Source organism: Podarcis raffonei, chromosome 13 (genome assembly GCF_027172205.1).
Source record: "Podarcis raffonei isolate rPodRaf1 chromosome 13, rPodRaf1.pri, whole genome shotgun sequence".
NCBI classification, from domain to species: domain Eukaryota; kingdom Metazoa; phylum Chordata; class Lepidosauria; order Squamata; family Lacertidae; genus Podarcis; species Podarcis raffonei.
Window position 1 is genome coordinate 49,309,737 of NC_070614.1, and position 20,514 is coordinate 49,330,250.

The following is a 20,514-nucleotide window of genomic DNA, read 5'->3' on the forward strand; positions in this document are numbered from 1 at the left end:
ATTTCAGTGGGTATATGCTGAATTAAACTTAGCTGAATACCACCCAGTTTTCAATTTTACAGCTTTGAAATTCATTTTCGCATTTAATGACCTTGGACCTACACGTCCTGCCAGGTGGTCAACTTTTATTAGACCACATCTAGATCACGCAGAGCCTTTTCTTGTAAAACTCTTACATTCATTCCCAGTTTGCCTTTGAAAAACGGATTGCTGTCTCCCCCTAGTTTATGGCTATTTCGCCGTGTTGTTTTTTGTGGGGGGGGGGTGTCTGCTTTTAACAGCTGCTTTATCGTTTTTCGTTGCTTATATTTTAAATCTGCAAGTTATATTTCCTGAACAGCAGCTATCAATAATCAGAAATGTAATCAAAGCACGCCGGAGTTGTCGGGGGAGATTTGCGGGGAGGGGAGAGGGAAACCAATCAGGATGTGGAAGGAAGCAACACAACATGGGTGTTTGTTTTTTCACCCATTTTTATTATGATCAAACCTAGAAAATAACTTGGCAAATATTTCCTGAGAGAGATATTCTTGACCCCGCTTGTTTCCTGGTGAGGAAGTGAGATGAGGGTCTTCGCAGGGAGCAGGTGGGGGAGGATGCTGTAAACTGCAGAATTGTCTGGCGGCCGTCCAATATCTAGAGGGGGGTTTCAGAGGAAGACAACAAACCTGAGGAATGAATCCATAGTTCAAGCTGAAGGATTTCTATTATTAAGATTATTAAGATTCCGCTGACCTAGCAGTGGCTCAATAACCCCCCTACCCAGTTATTTGTGCTGCTAGTTCACACTGTGCATCATAATAGTGTCCATACTGACCAGTCCCCGTTGTCCTTTTTTTTTTATTGTTTCCTGTTCACCCTCAGCTTCCTCCCTTCTGCCCCAGATTAATATGCTTCTTTTCACATTTGGCTGCCTCTCTGTGTTTTGTTTTCTTTTGCCCCGTTGGCAATTTCCCATAACCCTCTCTGTTGCAGCGATACTGGCCATTCTCCCAATTCCCCCCTCTTTCTTCAGCCGTTGCTCCAGAATCTTTTGTTACAGGATGACAAGGGTCATTTCCCATCAATTCTGTCTCCCTTCAGCTCCTTTCCCATTCTAGGGTTTTGGGGTTTTTTTTGCACTCTTAAAGAACTGTTGTCAAGTCTACGAAGAGCCAGCAGGGAGACGTGTTTTTGGTCTTACGACCTCACGCCACCATCTTTGTCGAGGGGCGTCTGAGAAACCCTCGATGTTTTCAGGAAGGAACCTATGTCAGAATTAGCAAAACCAAACTGGAGCGGGGAAATGGGTGTCATGATGCGCAGTGTTGGGTCAGAGGCCAAAGGTCCGGAACGTTCTTTGGTTAGGAAACCGTCCAAGATGGCTGGTCGTGGGTGCAAGGGCAAGGGAGTAAAAGCAAAGAGGCAAAGGTCTGGCACTGACAAGGACCATTTCTTGTCATGAAGTCGAGCAAGGCCGTCTCATCTGTGGGTCGAAACTGAGCACCCGAGGGTCGAAGGTCACTAAACGTTGCTTCTGGCTGCAGGCGCTGAATGCCATGGGGGTTAAGGGGCCCTGACAAGATGGCAGCTGGAACCCAAGGGAAACGTTTGTTTTTAGGCGAGGGCCTGAGTTATCCAGGGGGCAGGTTCGGGCCTGCTCGGTTCCAGAAAACCACCAAGCAGCACTGCAGTTATTGCCACAGGAGGGGGCCGTAGTGTCTCACAGCTTCAGGGCAGGAGTTTGCTGGTGGCGAATCGGCACTGACGCGGGATTCAAGATGGCGCCAGGGTGCCAAGCAAGGAAGTGAAGGCCAAGGCTTGCCGGGAGAGCTCTGCCACGCACTCGCGCATCTCCCGGGCGGCGGGCGGCGAGGGGTAGTGCAGGGCAGCCCCCTTGACCGAGAGCACGGCGTCCTTCAGGGCCTGGCAGAGGGTGCTGCTCGCCGCCCCCACCCTCGCCCGCACGGTGGCAGAGGACGCCAGGCGGGACACGGTGTCCCCCACAAAGACCAGTTTGTGCGCCGTGACAATGACGAACTTCCCGTGGGGCACGAAGACCCATGGGGGCTGGTGGGCCCCGGCGCTGGCCAGGAGCGCCTCAATGGCCGAGAGCAGGGTGGTGTAATGCGTCTGGCACTGCCCCGTGTAGAACTGAAGAAGCTGGCTGTCCTCGGGGGAAGGCGGAGCCTATAAACCGAAGAGAAAAAGGTTAGACGGCTGCCATTTTGTTCACTCTGGCTGTGTGCTTGTGTGCATTATTTTCAGAGACGAGAGATGGCTGCCTACTTCCTTCGCCTGGGGAATCTTTCCCGTTGGGCGCCAGAGAAACATGTCTGTGTGCAATTCTTAAAATTCAAGCGGATCAGACATGGGGAGACTTATTTAAGTGGCATGCTTTTTACAACAGAACGAAAATCTCCCTCATTGGCACAAGAGAAGACTTGAGGGGGGCAATTCAATGGTTTTGAGGGCAAGGACCTCAAAATTTCCCAATGCTCTTCTCTGTTCCTCGTTGCTGCTCCAATTTCCCATAATGCCCCCAGAACTACCCTAGCTGCCATGATCAGAGCATCTCTTGCATTGCACATGTAAGAGGAACCCAGTGAGGATGAGATCTGGGCTTCTTCCTTGTGGGGGGGGGGACAGGAGCCTCAGGCCCTCCATGCCCTCACATCAGGCCCTCGGGTCTCTCTCTAGGCCAGGGGTCTGCAACCTTTAAGACAAAAAGAGCCATTTGGACCCGTTTCTGAAGAAAAACAACAACTGGGAGCCGCAAAACCATTTCAACATTTAAAACAAATATATCTCCGGAACCGCGATCTGACAGCGGGCGGGAAGGTGACGTCGGGACGGTGCGTGACTAACGCACGCGCCGCCCCCATGCGACGTCACAGCCAGTACAGCGCCCGCCACAGTGGGGAGTGTCGGGGCGCACAATGCGCCTCCTCCCCTCGCTAGTATCCGCCCCAAAGCCGCGGCAAAGGTGTAAAAGAGCCACATGCAGCTCCGGAGCCGCAGGTTGCAGACCCCTGCTCTAGGCCATGACCCTCCTTAGCCCTGCTCCACACTCCTCAAGTGCTTCCGTGTGACTGGAATATGGCCTTCTAAGATGGAATTAAGGGTCTGTGGCTGCCTCCACTTGCTGCCTCTGGCCCTGGAGCATGGCCCCCAAGCTGTCAAAAAGGCTCCACTTCTTGCTTGTGCCTAATTTTGGGCATTCCTGGCTGGGGGACGCCAAAGTTTTCACCGGGAGGAAGAGCCTAGCAAAATCCTGGTCTACGTAAGGCTTCAGTGGGAGCTAACTGCCTCATCTGTAGCCGCCTTGTTGTATGTGTGTCTCCTTGGCTCTTGGGACATAACCAAATGCAGTTATGTAGCATCCCTCCCGGGGCATTATGGGAAATTCAAGATGGCAGCCGCCTTCCCCTTCTGCCTGCTTATATTGTAAGAGTGCGTGTGTGTCATGCACACTGCTGAACCAAGACTGAGTGTGGTTTGTGGAAGACCATCTTAGAACCCCACCTCTAGGTAAAGGACCCCTGGACGGTTAAGTCCAGTCAAAGGCGACTATGGGGTTGCAGCGCTCATCTCACTTTCGGGCCAAGGGAGCCAGCGTTTGTCCACAGACAGCTTTCCGGGTCCTGTGGCCAGCAGGACTAAACCGCTTCTGTCACAACAGAACACTGTGATGGAAACCAGAGCGCACAGAAACATCGTTTACCTTCCCGCCTCAGCGGTACCTATTTATCTACTTGCACTGGTGTGCTTTCGAACTGCTAGGTTGGCAGGAGCTGGGATAGAGCAATGGGAGCTCACCCTGTCGCGGGGATTCGAATTGCCAACCTTCTCATTGGCAAGCCCAAGAAGCTCAGTGGTTTAGACCACAGCACCACCCACATCCCACCCCACCTAGACAACAGACCGACTCTGTGGCCTTGGCAGAGTCTCCTCATGGTCTCGGCTCTCCTTGGGGGGGGAGGGAACCCAAAAAAACCAAGAGGCCTGCCTCACAGGGAGGACAAATTTCATAAGGAAATGCTGGCATCCGTCCCCAGCCTAAGCTGAAGACATTAGTACCTTTTAAAAAGCGAGACAGACATACCATTTCTTCAGCCTGGGCTGTGTCTCCAGAAAGGGCGAGTCCGAGGCTTCCTTCAGAAGTTGCAGCTTTGGGCTGGGTTTTATCTGCTCCCTGGGAAGGAAGAGAGAGGCAGGATTGTGGGTATGTGTGCAAGGGAAGTGGAACAGAAAGCTTAGAAGGTGGTGAGGTTTTTGGTCTCCCGAGAAAATCAAATTTCGTATTAAAAGATCCAGAAAACGCCATCAGTAACACAACACAGAAACCAGCCACATATCCAGTACATTCAGGTAGCCTCCACAGGTCCTTGCAACCTGTTCCTGCTGCTTCATGCCTTATTATGGTTTGACACTGTCCCCCCACCCCTTTCCCAGTCTCCTTGAGAAACGTAACGGTCTCATGTTTGGCGGGAATGTACCATGGTCCATGCCTTTGGGGTGGGGGAAAGTCTTCTATCTGACCTCCGAAATTGCTACACAATCTAGCTATCCACACAGAATGAGACCCTCTGCTCACAGATCTGCCTCCTCAAACATATAATGTAGTTCTCTCTGTTTGTTTTAAGAGTTTTACCAATTTTATCTGTGTTTTATTGATACTTATCTTGTATATATTTGTCTCGGTGACAGTTTCGTACTCTTCAGCTGTGTTTCACAGGTAGTTTTTATTTATTAGAGCTTTGTGATTAAGCAATGTACAAATCTTTCTTTCTAAATGTTTTTTTAAAAAAACACACCATGTAAATGATGCACAGTTGAGCTTTTTTGCCACGGATTTTGGGTGAAGACCACAGAAACGTGGTGGTGGTGATAATAATTTCAATGGTTCTTGGGAGATGGGAGCAGAACTGTGGCATAGCTTCACTGCAAATGTGGCTCAGGTGTTTTAAAATCTGGTTCAGCCGTCAAGACACCCAAGGGATTGCATTTCATGAGGATGCTATGTTTAGAGAACGCTGATCCCATTTCCCAGGATCCCTAGGGATTTTCAGAGTGAGGATACAGTGATGGAAAAACCTGTTGGATTTCTGCCTGCCATTCAGCGGTTAAGCAGATTTAGCTTTCCCCATCACTATCCTGGAAAATCACCACCACTTACTGAACTTCACTGAAAGAACAATAACAACAGCAGTACAATTAAACCGATGAAAACAACTAATTTCAGTGCAGGAAAACAAATGATTTTTGCACGTGAGAGCCTTGTCGGATCAAATGCAAACCCAGAGCGACGATGAAGGGGTTTCTGACCCTGCCTTGGCCCTGGGGGTCAAAGGCTGACCCACACACATTGCGATGAGCATTTCACCTCTGAACTCACCTTAAGGTGAACGTAGTCGTATTCTTCCGCCAGTCGGATTCCCTCGTATTCGTTGTGCCCGTCATCTGCGACTTGCTCCAGCTGCTCTCCTGCCCCTAGACCCCCCAGCCGGGGCGGGGGCGGGGGCAGAGGGCGGTCCTGGATGCTCCCTTTCCGCACAATACTTGGGGACGGCGGCGGGGGCTCGACGGAAAGCCGTTCCTCGCTGGGAAGAGCAGGCAGGGGGCGCCGCGACAGGCTTTCGGCCGAGGGCAAGCGGGGTCGCGAAGGGGGTCCCGGATCCCGCAAGCTCAGTCCCTGGAGCACCCCCTCGAGGGGCGGGGAGCCGGGCGCCAGCAGAGGGACGTCGTAGATGCCCCCGTCCTCTTCCTCCTCTCCGCCTCCCGCCAACACTTCCTCAGGCGACTCGTACAAGTTCAGCAAGGCCGAGGCCCGGCGCAGGTTTGACGGGGTGGCATAGACGAGGGGGCTCTCCGGGCCCCCGTCATCCGCCTCCCCGTCCTCCTCTGGACCGGCAGGCTTCTTGAAGGCGAGGGGCACGTCGTAGGGGTCGTCGGAGGGCGGAGGGGCTAAGGGCTGAGGGGCAACGCGGGCCACTTTCTTCGGGCAAGGGGAAGGCGAGTCGTAGGTGTCAGACAGCGAGTCTCGGACGAGGGAGGAGGGGACGTCGTAAACCTGAGGAGCACAGAAGAAAAGGGATGATGATGATGATGACGAAGGAGAGAGAGAACGAGGTTTAAGCTGCTGGGTGGAAACGCCAAACTTTGGGTTCAAATCCGTCACTTTTTATAACGTTGCCTGGAGTGCACTGTTTCACGTAGGGAATGAGGAGTCGCACCTCTGAGTGTTTCTTCATATCAAAATCTCCTCACCTGCTGAAAACTAGCCTGCTTGTGAGAAGGTTCGAGGCTTCACCTTCTTGTGGGGGGACACACACACAGCTGCTGTCCCTTTTTGCTCCGCTTACCAACTCCGCTTACCCACCAACCCTGTTTCCCAAACACCTGGCCTGCCCTTTCTCCCTTTACACCTCATCCCTCCTCTCGCCTATCCCCACACAGCTCGACCAACCCCCCCACGACCCTTTCTAAAGAGGGGGTGGCGCTTCAGAGAGGGGTTTGCCAAACAGCTTGCCTGGGCCACCTGCCCCACTCCCCCGCTGCTTGCTTGCCTGCCTTTCTGCTGTTACTCTGGATTCAAACTCTAGCATGACAACAGCCTTACGTTTCTATGTATATAGGAGGAGGTGTCTTATCTGGAGATATGGGGAAGTGTTTGGATATATACATCAGACTGAAATGGTAGCCTCCCAGGAATTCTGTACTATGTTACAAGAGAGGAAACAAGAGAGAAAGGAGGAGAACTACGGATTTGGGAGGGAGGGGATTTCTGGATCGTTGACAACAGGGGTGGCAAACTCTTGACAGCCGGGGGCAGTATATCTCATCATGGGCAAACCTCCAAGGGCCACAAGTCGGGTGGGTAGGGCCAGAGGGGGGGAAACCCTGCAAAGAACTGGCGCATACAGAATTGAACCCCACCTCTCAGTGAGTGTCACCTGCCCACTGGAGCGAAGCCAACTGATTGACAAGTGGGCAGGGCTTTGAAGATATAGCCTTGTGGGCCAAACCGGTACCCCTGGTGGGCCATGACTGACCCATGGGCTGCAGGTTGCGCACCCCTCATAGGCATACTTCTGACCTAGATGGAGCAACTTAGTATACAATGGCTTCTGACGTTCCCACCATTTTAAGTAGCCGTTCCCGGCTTCCCGATCCCAAACAAATTTGCCTTGAAGAGACGCCCCCCCCAAACCCAAAGAGCCCCACGGCAGATTTCTGTGGCCTGTTCCCCCATGATGCTGCCCCCTATCCTTTGGCACAGACCCACACACTCAGCACCCCCAAACTCAAGAGTGTATCTCTTACATTCAGCCCTTCAGGTCCACTGGCCCCTTCTCTAACCAAGCCCACCTGCCACTCCCCACCAAGCTTTCGTCCATCTAGGGCAACCTCTGCCTCAGCTGAGGGGCTGAAAAGGACACTGGTTTGCTCCGGAGACAGCAGTCTCCGCATTTGGGCTGAGATACAGTTACCCTCGGGGACCGGCACGGCCGCAGCTGTCTTTAGCAACAGACGGGTCCAGCTGTCCACAAAGGCAGCTCTCCAACAGAGGGGGGATGCTCGACAGCAGGCAGCCGGATCCCGGTTGTCTTAAATGGCACGGTTATCAAATGCATCTTCCCACCCACAGCTTGGGCCACAAGGCAGGGGCTTCACCCTTGGGGAAAGGTTAAAACAGGACTCTGGGTGGGGGAAAGCTCTGGGAGCTGAGGGATTAGTGGGCTAGATTTCGAACGAGTGTACTGCTAGTGCGAAAAGCGGAAGGCTCTTATTAGCCTTACTACTGCAACACCGCATACAAAAGCGCCATTGAGTTGGAAGGGACCCCTGAGGGTCATCTAGCCCAACCCACGGCAACAGAGGAATCGTTGGTGCTTTGCAATGGCTCCCTGCCCCAACCAGCCTTCAGTCAGAAATGGGGGTCCTCAGACTTTGGCACCCAGCAAACCAAAACCCTCTTTCTAACTGGAAAATGTTGCTTCCGCCATCTGCAGTCCCTGTGCCAATCCTACAGGCAGTGTGGCGCTGTGGTTGGAGTGTCAGATGACAGCCAAGAAGACCTGGCTTCAAATAATAATAATAATAATAATAATAATAATAATAATAATAATAATTTATTATTTATACCCCGCCCATCTGGCTGGGTCTCCCCAGCCACTCTGGGCGGCTTCCAACCGAATATTAAAAACTATACAGCGTCAGACATTAAAAACTTCCCTAAACAGGGCTGCCTTCAGTTGTCTTTTAAAAGTAAAATCGTTGTTTATTGCCTTGACATCTGCTGGGAGGGCGTTCCACAGGGCAGGCGCCACTACCGAGAAGGCCCTCTGCCTGGTTCCCTGTAACCTCACTTCTCGCAGTGAGGGAACTGCCAGAAGGCCCTCGGCGCTGGACCTCAGTGTCTGGGCTGAACGATGGGGGGGGGGGGTGATGGGGGTGGAGATGCTCCTTCAGGTATACAGGACCGAGGCCAAATCATCCATGAAGCTCCCAGTCACACGCCTTCTGCCCGGCCTACCTCTCAGGGTTGTTGAGAGGACGGAAGAGAGAGGGATGAACCGTGTGCATAGCTCCAATCTCCTTGAAGGGATTGTGATTTTTAAAAACGCGTTAATTAAATAAACACATGACACCATCACAGTCAACGATAATGCAGCCGGCTGCTCGGATTTCAATTCTCCCAGTGAGTGTAAGCACTAACCTCGGCAGGGTCCCCGTCTCGTCTGGTGCTGCGAGGCACCCTATAGATCCCCTCTGGGGGCAGAGGGCAGGGTCTGGCGGGTGGTGGCACCTCATAAACCTGGGGGCGGAGGAGGAAGAGAGAGAAATCAAACCAGGATTGACAAAAGGAAGTTGTGGCTTCATCCTGAGGTTCAGGGTTGGGATTGTTTTGCGGTAACGAAAGCCAGCCAGTACAAGCCGTGAGATTTGGCCGTAGCCCCAGAGGAGATACCTTAAGAGCAACCTTTGCCAACCTGGTGCCCTTCAGGTGTTTTGGAAAACAACACACTGACAGGAATAACTTAAAAAGGCTTATAAGGCTGAAACTTCTACCTTTTTACAGATAAATTAAATAGGACGGGGGAATAATGTAAGGTAAAAACGGGGAAATTACAAATGTGATGATACAGCAAAGAAATAAAGAAACCATGAGGTGGGAAGGGGGAAGTCGATGAGCTCAAATGAGTTTGAACTTTTGCGAAAAAACAAAGATTGTATTTATATGTTATAAAATGGAAACTCAATAAATATCTTTTTTTTTTAAAAAAGGAAAACAACTCCCACTGGCCTCAGCCATGTTGAGGGCCAAAACATCTGGTGAGGGAAGGCTGCTTTAAATAAATTTACTCCAGAGAAGTCCGGAGGGCGGCAACACGAGAACAGGGCCTTTTCTGCGGTGGCTCCCCATTTGTGGGACGCTCTCCCTAGGGAGGCCTGCCTGGCACCTTCATTATACACCTTTAGGCACCAAGCAAAAATGTTTCTCTTCAGCCAAGCCTTTGGCTGATTAATATTCCACGGCCTTTTAAATGTGTTGTGGACAGGGGAATTATTGGTTCGTCTTTGTTCTTATTTTCCACTGCGTATTTTGTGTTTGCTATATTTGTGTTGTGCACCACCCTGAGATTTACGGCTAAAGTATACAATTTTAATTAATTACGACAAGAATGTCCAGGGGAGGTGGCAGCGCTATAGGGAGCGTGGCTAAAAGAGAAGGGGTGGAGTTAAGAAACCAGCAGCTGCACGCCCCCACGGGTTACACCTAGTGGAATATTGGCCTCGAATCTCAAGGTTCGCTGTAGTTTGGGGTTCTAGGGAATAGAGCTCAATTTGCTTTGCATGCAGAGGGTTCAAAGTTCAATTTCTGACAGCAGTTCCAAGCAGGACCCAGGAGAAATTCCCCCTCTGAAATTCTGGAGAGTCAATAAACAAACGATCCCCCCAGCACCTTTCCTCACCTCCTGCTCCTCCTTCCTGCGCCCCCTCCTCCTCTGCTCATCTTGGGGCGCTTCGTAGGCCGTCCCGGCCGCCGCCACCTCCTTCCTGGGCACCTGGTAGACGTCCGCTGGGACGTGATTCCGGCGAGGGGTGGGCCCTGGAGACCCTGGCTCGGGGAGGACTCTGACCCGGTTGGCTGGCACAATCCCCTGCTGCCCGTGCAAGGAGCAGAGGTGCCAGCCCTCCAGGCCCGGGGCTTCGGGCTGCAGCAGGACCATCAAGTCGCCCTTGCGGAAGGAGAGCTCGTCCGGGCACTCAGCAGCGTTGTCGTACAGGGCGCGGCAGAGCTGGGCCTGGCGGGAAGCAGAGAGCAGGTCAGGCATCCCTCAAAATGCTGACAAAGTAACTACATCTCTATATGCACTCAGAGAATCACAGAGCCAGAAGGGACCACGGGGGTCATCTAGCCTCACCCCCTGAAGTAGGAATCTTTTGCCCAACGTGGGACTCAAACCCACGACCCTGAGGTTAAGAGTCTCCTGCTCTGCTAACTGAGCTGTATCTTCTTCACGTATGCCGACTTGACTGCTGGTCCTGAATGGGGCAACTGTGCCCCTGAAGGTGCGCAGCCTGGGAGTCATTTTGGACTCACAGTTGTCCATGGAGGCGCAGGTCAATTCTGTGTCCAGGGCAGCTGTCTACCAGCTCCACCTGATATGCAGGATGAGACCCTACCTGCCCGCAGACTGTCTCGCCAGAGTGGTGCATGCTCTGGTTATCTCTCGCTTGGACTACTGCAATGCGCTCTATGTGGGGCTACCTTTGAAGGTGACCCAGAAACTACAACTAATCCAGAATGTGGCAGCTAGACTGGTGACTGTGAGCGGCTGCCAAGACCACATAACACCGGTCTTGAAAGACCTACATTGGCTCCCAGTACGTTTCCGAGCACAATTCAAAGTGTTGGTGTTGACCTTTAAAGCCCTAAAAGGCCTCGGTCCTGTATACCTGAAGGAGCGTCTCCACCCCCATCGTTCTGCCCGGACACTGAGGTCCAGCGCCAAGGGCCTTCTGGCGGTTCCCTCGCTGCGAGAAGCCAAGTTACAGGGAACCAGGCAGAGGGCCTTCTCGGTAGTGGCACCCGCCCTGTTGAATGCCCTCCCATCAGATGTCAAAGAGATTAACAACTACCTGACATTCAGAAGACATCTTAAGGCAGCCCTGTTCAGGGAAGTTTTTAATGTATGACATATTAGTGTATTTTTGGTCTTTGTGGGGAAACCCAGCCAGATGGGCGGGGTACAAATAATAAATTATTGTTATTATTATTCAATCCACCCAACTTGCTCCAGATGCCCCCTAATACTTGCTCTGCACTGAATACTTGTTCCGTTTGTGTGGCAGTGCCTAGACTCCCTGCCTCTTGACATCATCAAGAAGGTGCCTTCGCTGCACTCTTTTGGGCGCCTGCTGAAAACATTTCCATCTAGGCGAGCCTACCCAGATATGTGGAACGCCGGCGTGTGTTTTGATATGCTTTTAGCTTGCTGTTGTTTTTATTTTTCGAATCTTTGCTCTTTTTGCTAACCGCTTTGAAGTCCACCCCCTTACAATCAGGCAGTGTATAAATTTAAAGAAACAAAAACATGAAATTATATCCCAGTACAGAATGCAGTCTTCTCCCAAGGATGTGCAAATCGCACACAAACAGAGAACCTGAGAAGTTCTTGAGGGTCTGCCTAGCCAGTGTGTTTCTCAAACGTGGGTCCCAAGCTGCTGTTGGACTACAACTCCCATCATCCCTGTCTACTGGTCCTGCTAGCTAGGGATGATGGGAGTTGTAGTCCCAACGGCAGCCAGGACCCCAGCTTTCAGAAACGCCCTGCATTTCACAACCACCATCAGATGCTACCAGGAAGCACATGAGGAAGGCACAAAGACCACACCCCCCCTTCCACGCTGTTTGTCCCTGTCTGCCCTGACGCAGGGAGGTTGCATTTAGCTCCAAGGCCTTTGATAAGGCAGCTGTCAACAAAAAGGTGGAAAGGGGTCGCTGCCTCAAACGAAAGACCTCGCTTGCTTAAGCGCCATAAAGTTTGATTGGCGCCAGAGAGATGCCTTCAGGAGGGTGGGTCAATTCTTGATTTGGCCCCAGGCACTTGAGCGTGCCCAAGAAAAGCGAACGCCCAGACTTGCCTGCTTGGTGGTAGTTTTAAGGACATAACACGCAGCCGTAAGGACAGGCCACCACACAGCCAGATGGGCACACGCTGTCCTTTTGGGGGATGCTCAGACACAGCAAGACTCAGCAGGAAACAAACCCTTTGCGTACAACCCTGTGTCCAAGACAGGCGCTCGAAACTTCACCTACGGATCAACAGCGACACAAAGAGTCTGTACCCCCTCTTCCTGACTCCGCACAACCCTAAAAATGACTCAGGATTCGCCTGCCTGGAGACAGATCGTTCCCCCGAAAGAGGACGCTGCCTTTGCAATCTGCAATGGTGCGATGCCTGTGTCCTTCTGGACCACAACCTCCATCCTCCCTGGCTCTTTGTCGTGCTGGCCGAGCCCCATGTTGGGCGAGAGATTCCTGCACTGCGGGGGGTTGTACTGGATGACCCTCGGGGTCCCTTCGAACTCTACAGTCGTGTGATTCTATACTCTGTGGTTCTATACTCCTTGGCTGGGAGCTGGAGAACCCACCCGTTTGCCACATGGGATATATATTGCATCACAAGAGTTGTCCCTCGATCCAGGGTGTTTCCCAGACAGAGCTGCTCCAAATGCAGATGTTCACACTGTTGCGTTAACCCTGGATAGCGACGGGCCCAGATGCCGGTAACCCAGTTAGTTAGATGCAACCCAGGAAGCGATAAATGAGCTCAGGGCGAGACCCCTATCCGGTGCGGAGCAAAGCATTCTCTCCAACACTCTCGCTTTCGCCACCCAAATCCCCCTAAATCCCAGGCTGCCATCTGTTTCTCCCAAGTCATAGCTTATAATTCACGGCCACCCGCACAGGCAGGCAAAAGTCCAAATGTGGCAGGGACTCCTGGATGGGGCTACCGGCTAAGCGGAAGTGCATGCAGACACAAAGAGACACAAACAGACACACAAAACAGGTACAGCCCTCCCTGCCTTTTGGAAGTTGGGCTCTGCCACTTTAAAGAGCAGAGAGTTGCAGAGCAGGATTCAAACCCCCCCCCCAACATTCTGAAGTGGTATAGTCCACGGAAGGCTGTACCATGATTTATTTATTTTTGGATGCATGCATCTGCCTTCCCTTTTTAATATTGCCCACTTGAGACTCTTCCTGGGGTGGAAGAGCTCAACAGATGCCTTCCTAAGAGGGGGATTTTATCCAGTCGTACCTTGGATCTCAAACGCCTTGGTTCCTGAACGATCAAAACCCGAAAGTGAGTGTTCCAGTTTTTGAATGATTTTCGGAAGCCAAACGTCTGGCGCGGCTTCTGATTGGCCGCAGGACCTTCCTGCAGCCAATCAGAAGCCACGCTTTGGTTTCCAAACATTTTGGAAGTCGAACGGACTTCTGGAATGGATTCCGTTCAACTTCCAAGGTACGACGGCACTGCTCAAAGATATATATATATATACCCATTTTCCAGATGGCAGTTGCATTTCGCAACACAAATCGGCAGCCCTTTGCCGGTATCCAGGCTCCGCAGTAAAGTTGCCTCATCTATCAGTCAGAGCACATTAGTAAGAGATGCTACGGAACATGCATATTCAGGCTCCGCATGACTTGCAAATGTGAACATTCAAATCCCAAAGGATAGATGTGACACTGAATCCGTGAAATCTTCGAGACTTTGGGTTTGTTTTTTGCTGAAATGACTGACTCATCTGGAAATCCCTCACTCCCACAACTTTGAAAAGCAATGGGTGGTATCCAATACTCAAAAGAAGACCCATTGAAGTTAATGGCTATGACTAACTTAGGTCCATTCATTCCAATGGGTCAGCTCTGCGTAGGGTTAGCAGTGACCTTTACATTATGTGCAAAAAGAGGGGGCATTTTATTGTGTTGCTGATCCCTTGATTAAAATTTAGGAAGAGTTTCTGGGGGGTGGGGGTGGCAGATAAAACAGCCCTTAGGGCGCCAGATCCCTGTCGCTACTGCTAACTTGCTTTCCAGTCAAACCAGTTCCGAAAGTGGCCTACGACAATAAAAATAATCAGATTAAAATATAATGCAGATCTTGGCCACTAATAGGATATGCTCCTTGTTATTCCAGCATTGGAGGAGAAATTCAGAGTATTTGGCAATCGAGGGGTGGGTGGATGGGGGGAGGGAAAGAGCCAATTTGGGTGCTGACAGATAATTCTTTGCCAGGGATGATCTCATTAGGGAGCTGGGTGCATGACTGCTCTGAAATGAGGGCAATGTTCAAGAAGTTAACATGTGTTTCTCTACAGGGGAGGGTCCCTGCTGAGGGATCCCTGTCCTTCTCTCCCTCTTTCTTTGGTAAAGCTGCAGAAAGTAAAATAAAATAAACTGAGACGTGCCCTGATTTGAGAAAGCTGAAAGACCCGGGGGCTCAAACCTACAAAAGCAGCCAGATCCTCTGCCCCCGAATGTATTAAGTCACGTTATTAAGCAAAGACCTACTGAATATAGTTGGGGATACTTGGCTATTCTGAGCTTCAGCATTCAAACAGGTGCTGAGGCCGAGGCCCAGTGAAAGCAACAGCCAACCAAACGAGCTGAGCAACGCCATCCAATTTCACCTGAAGCAAAATCTCAGGTGAATTTGGGACCCACACACACAGATTAAACATCTGCAGGGAATTGTGAGGGAAATTAAAAATGGTTTTCCATTGGCAAGCGTTGCCAGGAGAGGTTTTTTTACACCTCTGTACCTCTTTCCCTAGTCTTCACTGTTTGTACACCTGGAACGTACTGTGGCCCAGTGACCCCGAAACAAATCTTTTGTCCAAGGTTAAAAGAGCTCTCGATTCCTGATTCAACTCTAGACTTTGCTCTCAGGGCTAGCTAAATATCTGGCTCTCTTTCCTAGCTGAGCATACTTACGGACATGTTGCTTCGCAAAAGGCAGGCTGTGGAACACCGAGGAGAAGTAGAAAAGGAACAACCGCAGACCCAGGAGATTGTGAACGAAGATTACACCTCTGTTCCGCCGGCTTCTGAAAACAATATCCCTGCTTCTAGGTGCATTATTTGTCCATGCACTTGGTTGTTCCGAAACGACGAAGAGATTCCTGAGAAATTCAACACTGGTTTCTTATATCCTTGAAAAATATACCTATATCCGATGCTTTGGGGATGGAAGAAGCGAGAACCGATTCAAAACAAGAGTTTCTCAAAAAAACATAAACAAAAAAAGTTGGCAAATTTGTTGCAAAACACTATCCCAACGCAAAGTGGGAGGGAAAGGTAATTTCCAACCGAACTCAAACACTCCCTGTCCTTTGATTGCTAAGAGTCTGGTTTCTCAGAATTCCAGCCACTTTCAATTTGCAATTCTCTTTGCCCCACACCCCAGAAGTTTTTGTAAGCCTTCCCAAATCTCTTGGTCAGCAAAAGCTTCCCAGAAAAACCATCTGAATAGGCCTGGCTGCTTCCAGGCCGTGCAGGCTGCATGGATTGATGAGGCAGTGGAGGCGAAAGAGTAACAAGTTGGAACATGGGCTTGTGTTGCAACCGCAGAGTGGAATTGCAACCCAAAACAGAGGCATTTGCAATACTGTACTTCTCTCCAAAGGTCCTTGTTTAAAAAAAACCTGGCACGCTCAGAAGAACGACCAGGGATTTTTGCATCGTCATGAAATCCAGAAAGCCTGAGCTGTTCCTTTCAAGCCAAAAGGCTTGCCAGCAGAGTCTGTAGATCCACAGATGCTAACACACTTTCCTACTTATCCAAAATACCATATCCGAAATAGATTAAAAAAGCACACACACACATCCAGCAGGTCAGTTTTTTCCTGAGAATGCAGGCAGTATTTACCACGTCTTGAAATTTCCAGATGTTTTGCAGACTTTCTCCAGGCCCCAGGACACTAAATTCTTCATTAAATCCTGAGGTTTGATCCAGTTTTTCTCCCAAATAATAATAATAAAAACGTCTGTGTACAAATCCAGCCTGCTTTGCAGAAAGCTCCAAATCTTCAGGAGACGTGAAGCTTGAAAATGCTAATACTGACAAAAATCAAACTTCAAAAATCACGATGCACATTAATGTAAGCTCATTGCCTAAGAAAGACCCATGTTTTCTCCCTCAAACTACAGGGGAGATGTAAGATTTGGTGATGGGGGAGATGACACATCATAATTTTAACTTTTTCAAAGCATGGGAAACTTGAGGCTCTTCAGAAAACCCCCAAAATCATTTGTAAACTTTGAGGAATTCCACATGATGTTGTTTCCGCACTCTTTATAATCCAGAAAAAGCAGTGTTTTCCCAACAACAACAAAAAGTAATTTGGAGGGCTGCCAAAATCTAGAAAAATAACTTGTTAGCACAAATATTCAATGCAGAATCAGTGTTGACAAATGAAAGAGTCCAACATCCAGAAAATGTATACGTGCTGCAACCCCAACCCAAGTGGACACAGGTGGACTTTAGAAGTTGAATTAATCTTCAGCATCCAGAAAAAGACTGCACAATCCAGATGAAAAAGCAGCTGATCCAAACCAACCGTACTCCTCTCTGTCATTTGCCATAAGCAAAGTCCAAACAGTCAGCTTGGATAAACTAGACTCCAGCTTTCCATATTAACCTAAAGTAGCAATTTTCTCTCTCAAGACTCCCAAGTTATGTTATCCCTCTTCTGTGGGTTTAAAATGAGGGATTGGCGGTTTGCTTTCCAGATGCTCTGCATTTTGGAGGGAGACCAGTTCTCTCGAAAGGTCGCAGGTCCATCTTTTTTCCTTTCTTTTTTTTGGGGAAAAAAAATATTGGCTCTTTCCTACACAAATCTATTTTATGCTGAGGCAAACAGCTTGGGTTTGCTGCAGGCTTAATTATGGGGGAACTCTCTTCCAAGGAAAAGCAGATACCCACACCCACAAATTTAGGGTTTTGGCCTCCCCCCCCCTTCGGCTGGGATCCTGGCTCCCACTCAAGCCAATAATAAAAGGGTCCGGCCTGCTCCTTCCTCGCAAGGTAGCAATTTATCCGGCCCAGGGAGCGTCCCAAGTCAGAAACCAAGTTGCTGGATGGAAACTGGGTGAGGGGAGAGAAAGGAGGCCAGTCGAGAAAAGGAAAATTACAGCTGGCTGGGAGGCAGAAAGTAGGCGACGAAGAGGAAAAGAAGGGGACGAGGAGGAGAAAGCAGGGATCAGGTGGAAAGGAGGGAAACGGGCGATCCTGGTGCGCAATCCTGGTGCGCAAAGCGACCCGGGGAAAGGAGGTCGTGGGGAAAGAAAGAAAGGAATGAATGAGAGTTGGAGAAGAAAAGCAGAAAGAGGGCAGGAGGTGGACGCAGAGCGGAGGCTCCTCGAGGACTTCAAAGCACCTTCTCCATCATTGTCTCCTCCTTTCTTTCTTTCCCTTCTTTCCTTCTCTCCTCGCGCGTCTCTCCTTTCTCTTTCCCCGCCTCCCAGTTTGGGCGAAGGGATTACTTCTTCCCGCTCCCATCTGTTGGAGAGCGAGCGGCGCCCTCGCCTCCTCCTCCCTCTCCCATTTTGTCCTCTTCCCTTCTTTCTCCCTGCAAAAGTCTCGCCTCCCGCCCCCTCTCCGGCTCCGGTATGCCGGATGTGCCACTTCTTCTCCTTTCAGCTTTTGCCACTCTTTCTTTCTTTCTTTCTCTTTCTCTCTTTCCTCTCCTCCCTCCCGCGGCTGCCGGGAGAATCTCCTCCTTCCTTTCTCTCGCCCGTCCTTTCCTTTCTCTTCTTTCTTTTCTGCTCTCCTCCTTTTCCAATCGGCTCCTTCCTCCTTTTCTTTGCCACCAAAACGTGCAGAGCGAGAGAGAGAGACCTTTAGAAAAAGGCAGAGAAAGGAGGGGGGGAAAGGGCGAAGGAGGAAGGAAAAAAAAGGCAGGCAGCTGGATTTGGCTCCCAGCCAAGCTCCCTCCCCTCCCCGGGCTCACACTCGCGTCTATTCCTTCTCCAGACCCCACCCTCTCTCCTGCCTCCCGGGTCCTAGAGGCTCCAGTCTCCCCGGGGGGGGGGGGGAAAGGAAGATGAAGATCTTGCAGAATCTTAAGGACTAGCGGCACGGTTGGAAGAAGACCGCAGCTCCAAACATTGGCCCTCTACCAGGGGGCACTGTCATACAGTGGTTCCGCTCCTTCCTCCTGGGCCGTGTTCAGAAAATGGTGGGGGGGGGATGAGTGTTCAGACCCCTGGGCTCTCACTTGTGGGGTGCCTCAGGGTTCCATCCTCTCCCCCATGCTTTTTAACATCTATATGAAGCCGCTGGGAGAGATCATCAGGGGGTTTGGGCTGGGTGTTCATCAGTATGCAGATGACACCCAGGTCGACCTCTCCTTTAAATCAGAACCAGTGAAGGCGGTGAAGGTCCTGTGTGAGTGCCTGGAGGCTGTTGGAGGATGGATGGTGGCTAATGGATTGAGGTTGAATCCTGACAAGACAGAAGTACTGTTTTTGGGGGACAGGGGTCGAGCAGGTGTGGGGGACTCCCTGGTCCTGAATGGGGTAACTGTGCCCCTGAAGGACCCGGTGCGCAGCCTGGGAGTCATTTTGGACTCACAGCTGTTCATGGAGGTGCAGGTAATTCTGTATCCAGGGCAGCTGTTTACCAGCTCCATCTGGTACGCAGGCTGAGACTGTCTCACCAGAGTGGTGCATGCTCTAGTTATCTCCCGCTTGGACTACTGCAATGCGCTCTACGTGGGGCTGCCTTTGAAGGTGACCTGGAAACTACAACTAATCCAGAATGCGGCAGCTAGACTGGTGACTGGGGGCGGCCGCCGAGACCACATAACACCGGTCTTGAAAGACCTACATTGGCTCCCAGTACGTTTCCGAGCACAATTCAAAGTGTTGGTGCTGACCTTCAAAGCCCTAAACGGCCTCGGCCCAGTATACCTGAAGGAGCGTCTCCACCCCCATCGTTTTGCCTGGACACTGAGGTCCAGCTCCGAGGGCCTTCTGGCGGTTCCCTCATTGCGAGAAGCAAAGCTACAGGGAACCAAGCAGAGGGCCTTCTTGGTAGTGGCACCTGCCCTGTGGAAATCCCTCCCATCAGACGTCAAAGCGATAAATAACTACCTGACATTCAGAAGACATCTTAAGGCAGCCCTGTTCAGGGAAGTTTTTAATGTATGACATATTAGTGTATTTTTGGTCTTTGTGGAAGCTGCCCAGAGTGGCTGGGGAAACCCAGCCAGATGGGCAGGGTAAAAATAATAAATTATTATTATTATTATTATTATTATTATTATTATTATTAAAGCAAACACACCTGCCCAAATAATCCTGGGAACTGTAGTTTTCCTCTTGTAGAGCTACATTCCCCCCCCCCCAGAAGGAGGGAGAAAAGAAAGAATCCTATGGAATCTTGAGGACTACAGCAGCACATTTGGCAAAAGCTGACCCAAAGCATCGGCTGTTTACGCACTATGTCTTTAAAGCATACCCCCTCCCTCCGAAAGGTTCATGAGAACTGTAGTTCGCCCCTCATCGAGCTACAGTTCCCTGTCTGCTACCCAGTGATACTGAAGAAAAATTTAAAAGCTGGTGTGGAAGGCTTTTGTACAATCCTGGTCCTTTGCACCAGGCATCAAAATGGCTGCATGCACCATACATTTTTAACACACACACACACACATCCTGGGAACTGAAGCATCACAGACCTACAGCTTATTATTATATCACAACTGGAGAGAGAACTGTTGGAATGGAATGTAAAAGTGCTGTCTGAAATGTATAAAATATGATTGGAATGGGAGACAAAAGATGAGCAAGTAAAATCCTCAAGGATACATTGGGCAATAGATATTTGGCATAACAGAGGCATGGGAACGTGGGAACGATGGTGGAATAGGGATATAAAATTTACAGCATCTTATGGTCTAAGAGAAAATTATATGAAAATGATAAATTGATGGTATCTAACACCGAGTAAATTGGCAAAAATGTATAAATCGAAATCAAATAAGTGTTGGAAATGTAAAGAGAAAGAAGGTTCTTTTTATCGTATGTGGCGTCTTGTGGTAAGGTTAAAGCTTACTGGGAAATGATATACAGTAGTACCTCGGTTTACGAACTTAATCCGTTCTGGAAGTCCGTTCTTAAACCGAGGCACACTTTCCCTAATGAGGCCTCCCGCCACCGGTGCCCTTCCTCCGTTCAGATTCCATTCCTAGATCGAGGTAAAGTTCTCAAACCGGGACACTATTTCCAGTTTTGCGGAGTTAGTAAACCGAATTGTTCTTAAAGTGGACTGTTCTTAAACTGAGGTAAGGTAAAGGTAAAGGTACCCCTGCCCATATGGGCCAGTCGTGACCGACTCTAGGGTTGCGCGCTCATCTCGCTCTATAGGCCATGAGCCGGTGCCGTCCGAGGACACTTCCGGGTCACGTGGCCAGCGTGACGAAGCTGCAGCTGGCGAGCCAGCACCAGCGCCG

The 20,514-nt window shown here is 50.3% G+C and overlaps 1 protein-coding gene across 1 annotated transcript; it reads right to left on the minus strand.

Moving 5' to 3' along the window:
- Positions 1 to 727: 727 nt before the first annotated feature.
- Positions 728 to 16,463, minus strand: EFS (embryonal Fyn-associated substrate). Its single transcript, XM_053362914.1, has 6 exons — positions 14,996 to 16,463; positions 9,960 to 10,292; positions 8,702 to 8,800; positions 5,378 to 6,052; positions 4,085 to 4,174; positions 728 to 2,169 (listed from the first exon to the last, which is right to left on the minus strand). Exons 1-6 carry the CDS (start codon positions 14,999 to 15,001, stop codon positions 1,756 to 1,758), a joined length of 1,617 nt encoding a protein of 538 aa, XP_053218889.1. The 5' UTR covers positions 15,002 to 16,463; the 3' UTR covers positions 728 to 1,755.
- Between the last annotated feature and the right edge of the window lie 4,051 nt (positions 16,464 to 20,514).

Excerpts from the sequence above, each read along its gene's own strand:
- EFS (XM_053362914.1), bottom strand. Across the intron at positions 8,801-9,959 it reads GCAGGAAGGAGGAGCAGGAG|GTTTATGAGGTGCCACCACC; the intron begins GTGAGGAAAGGT and ends CTCCGCCCCCAG. Across the intron at positions 2,170-4,084 it reads CAGCCCAGGCTGAAGAAATG|GCTCCGCCTTCCCCCGAGGA; the intron begins GTATGTCTGTCT and ends TTCGGTTTATAG.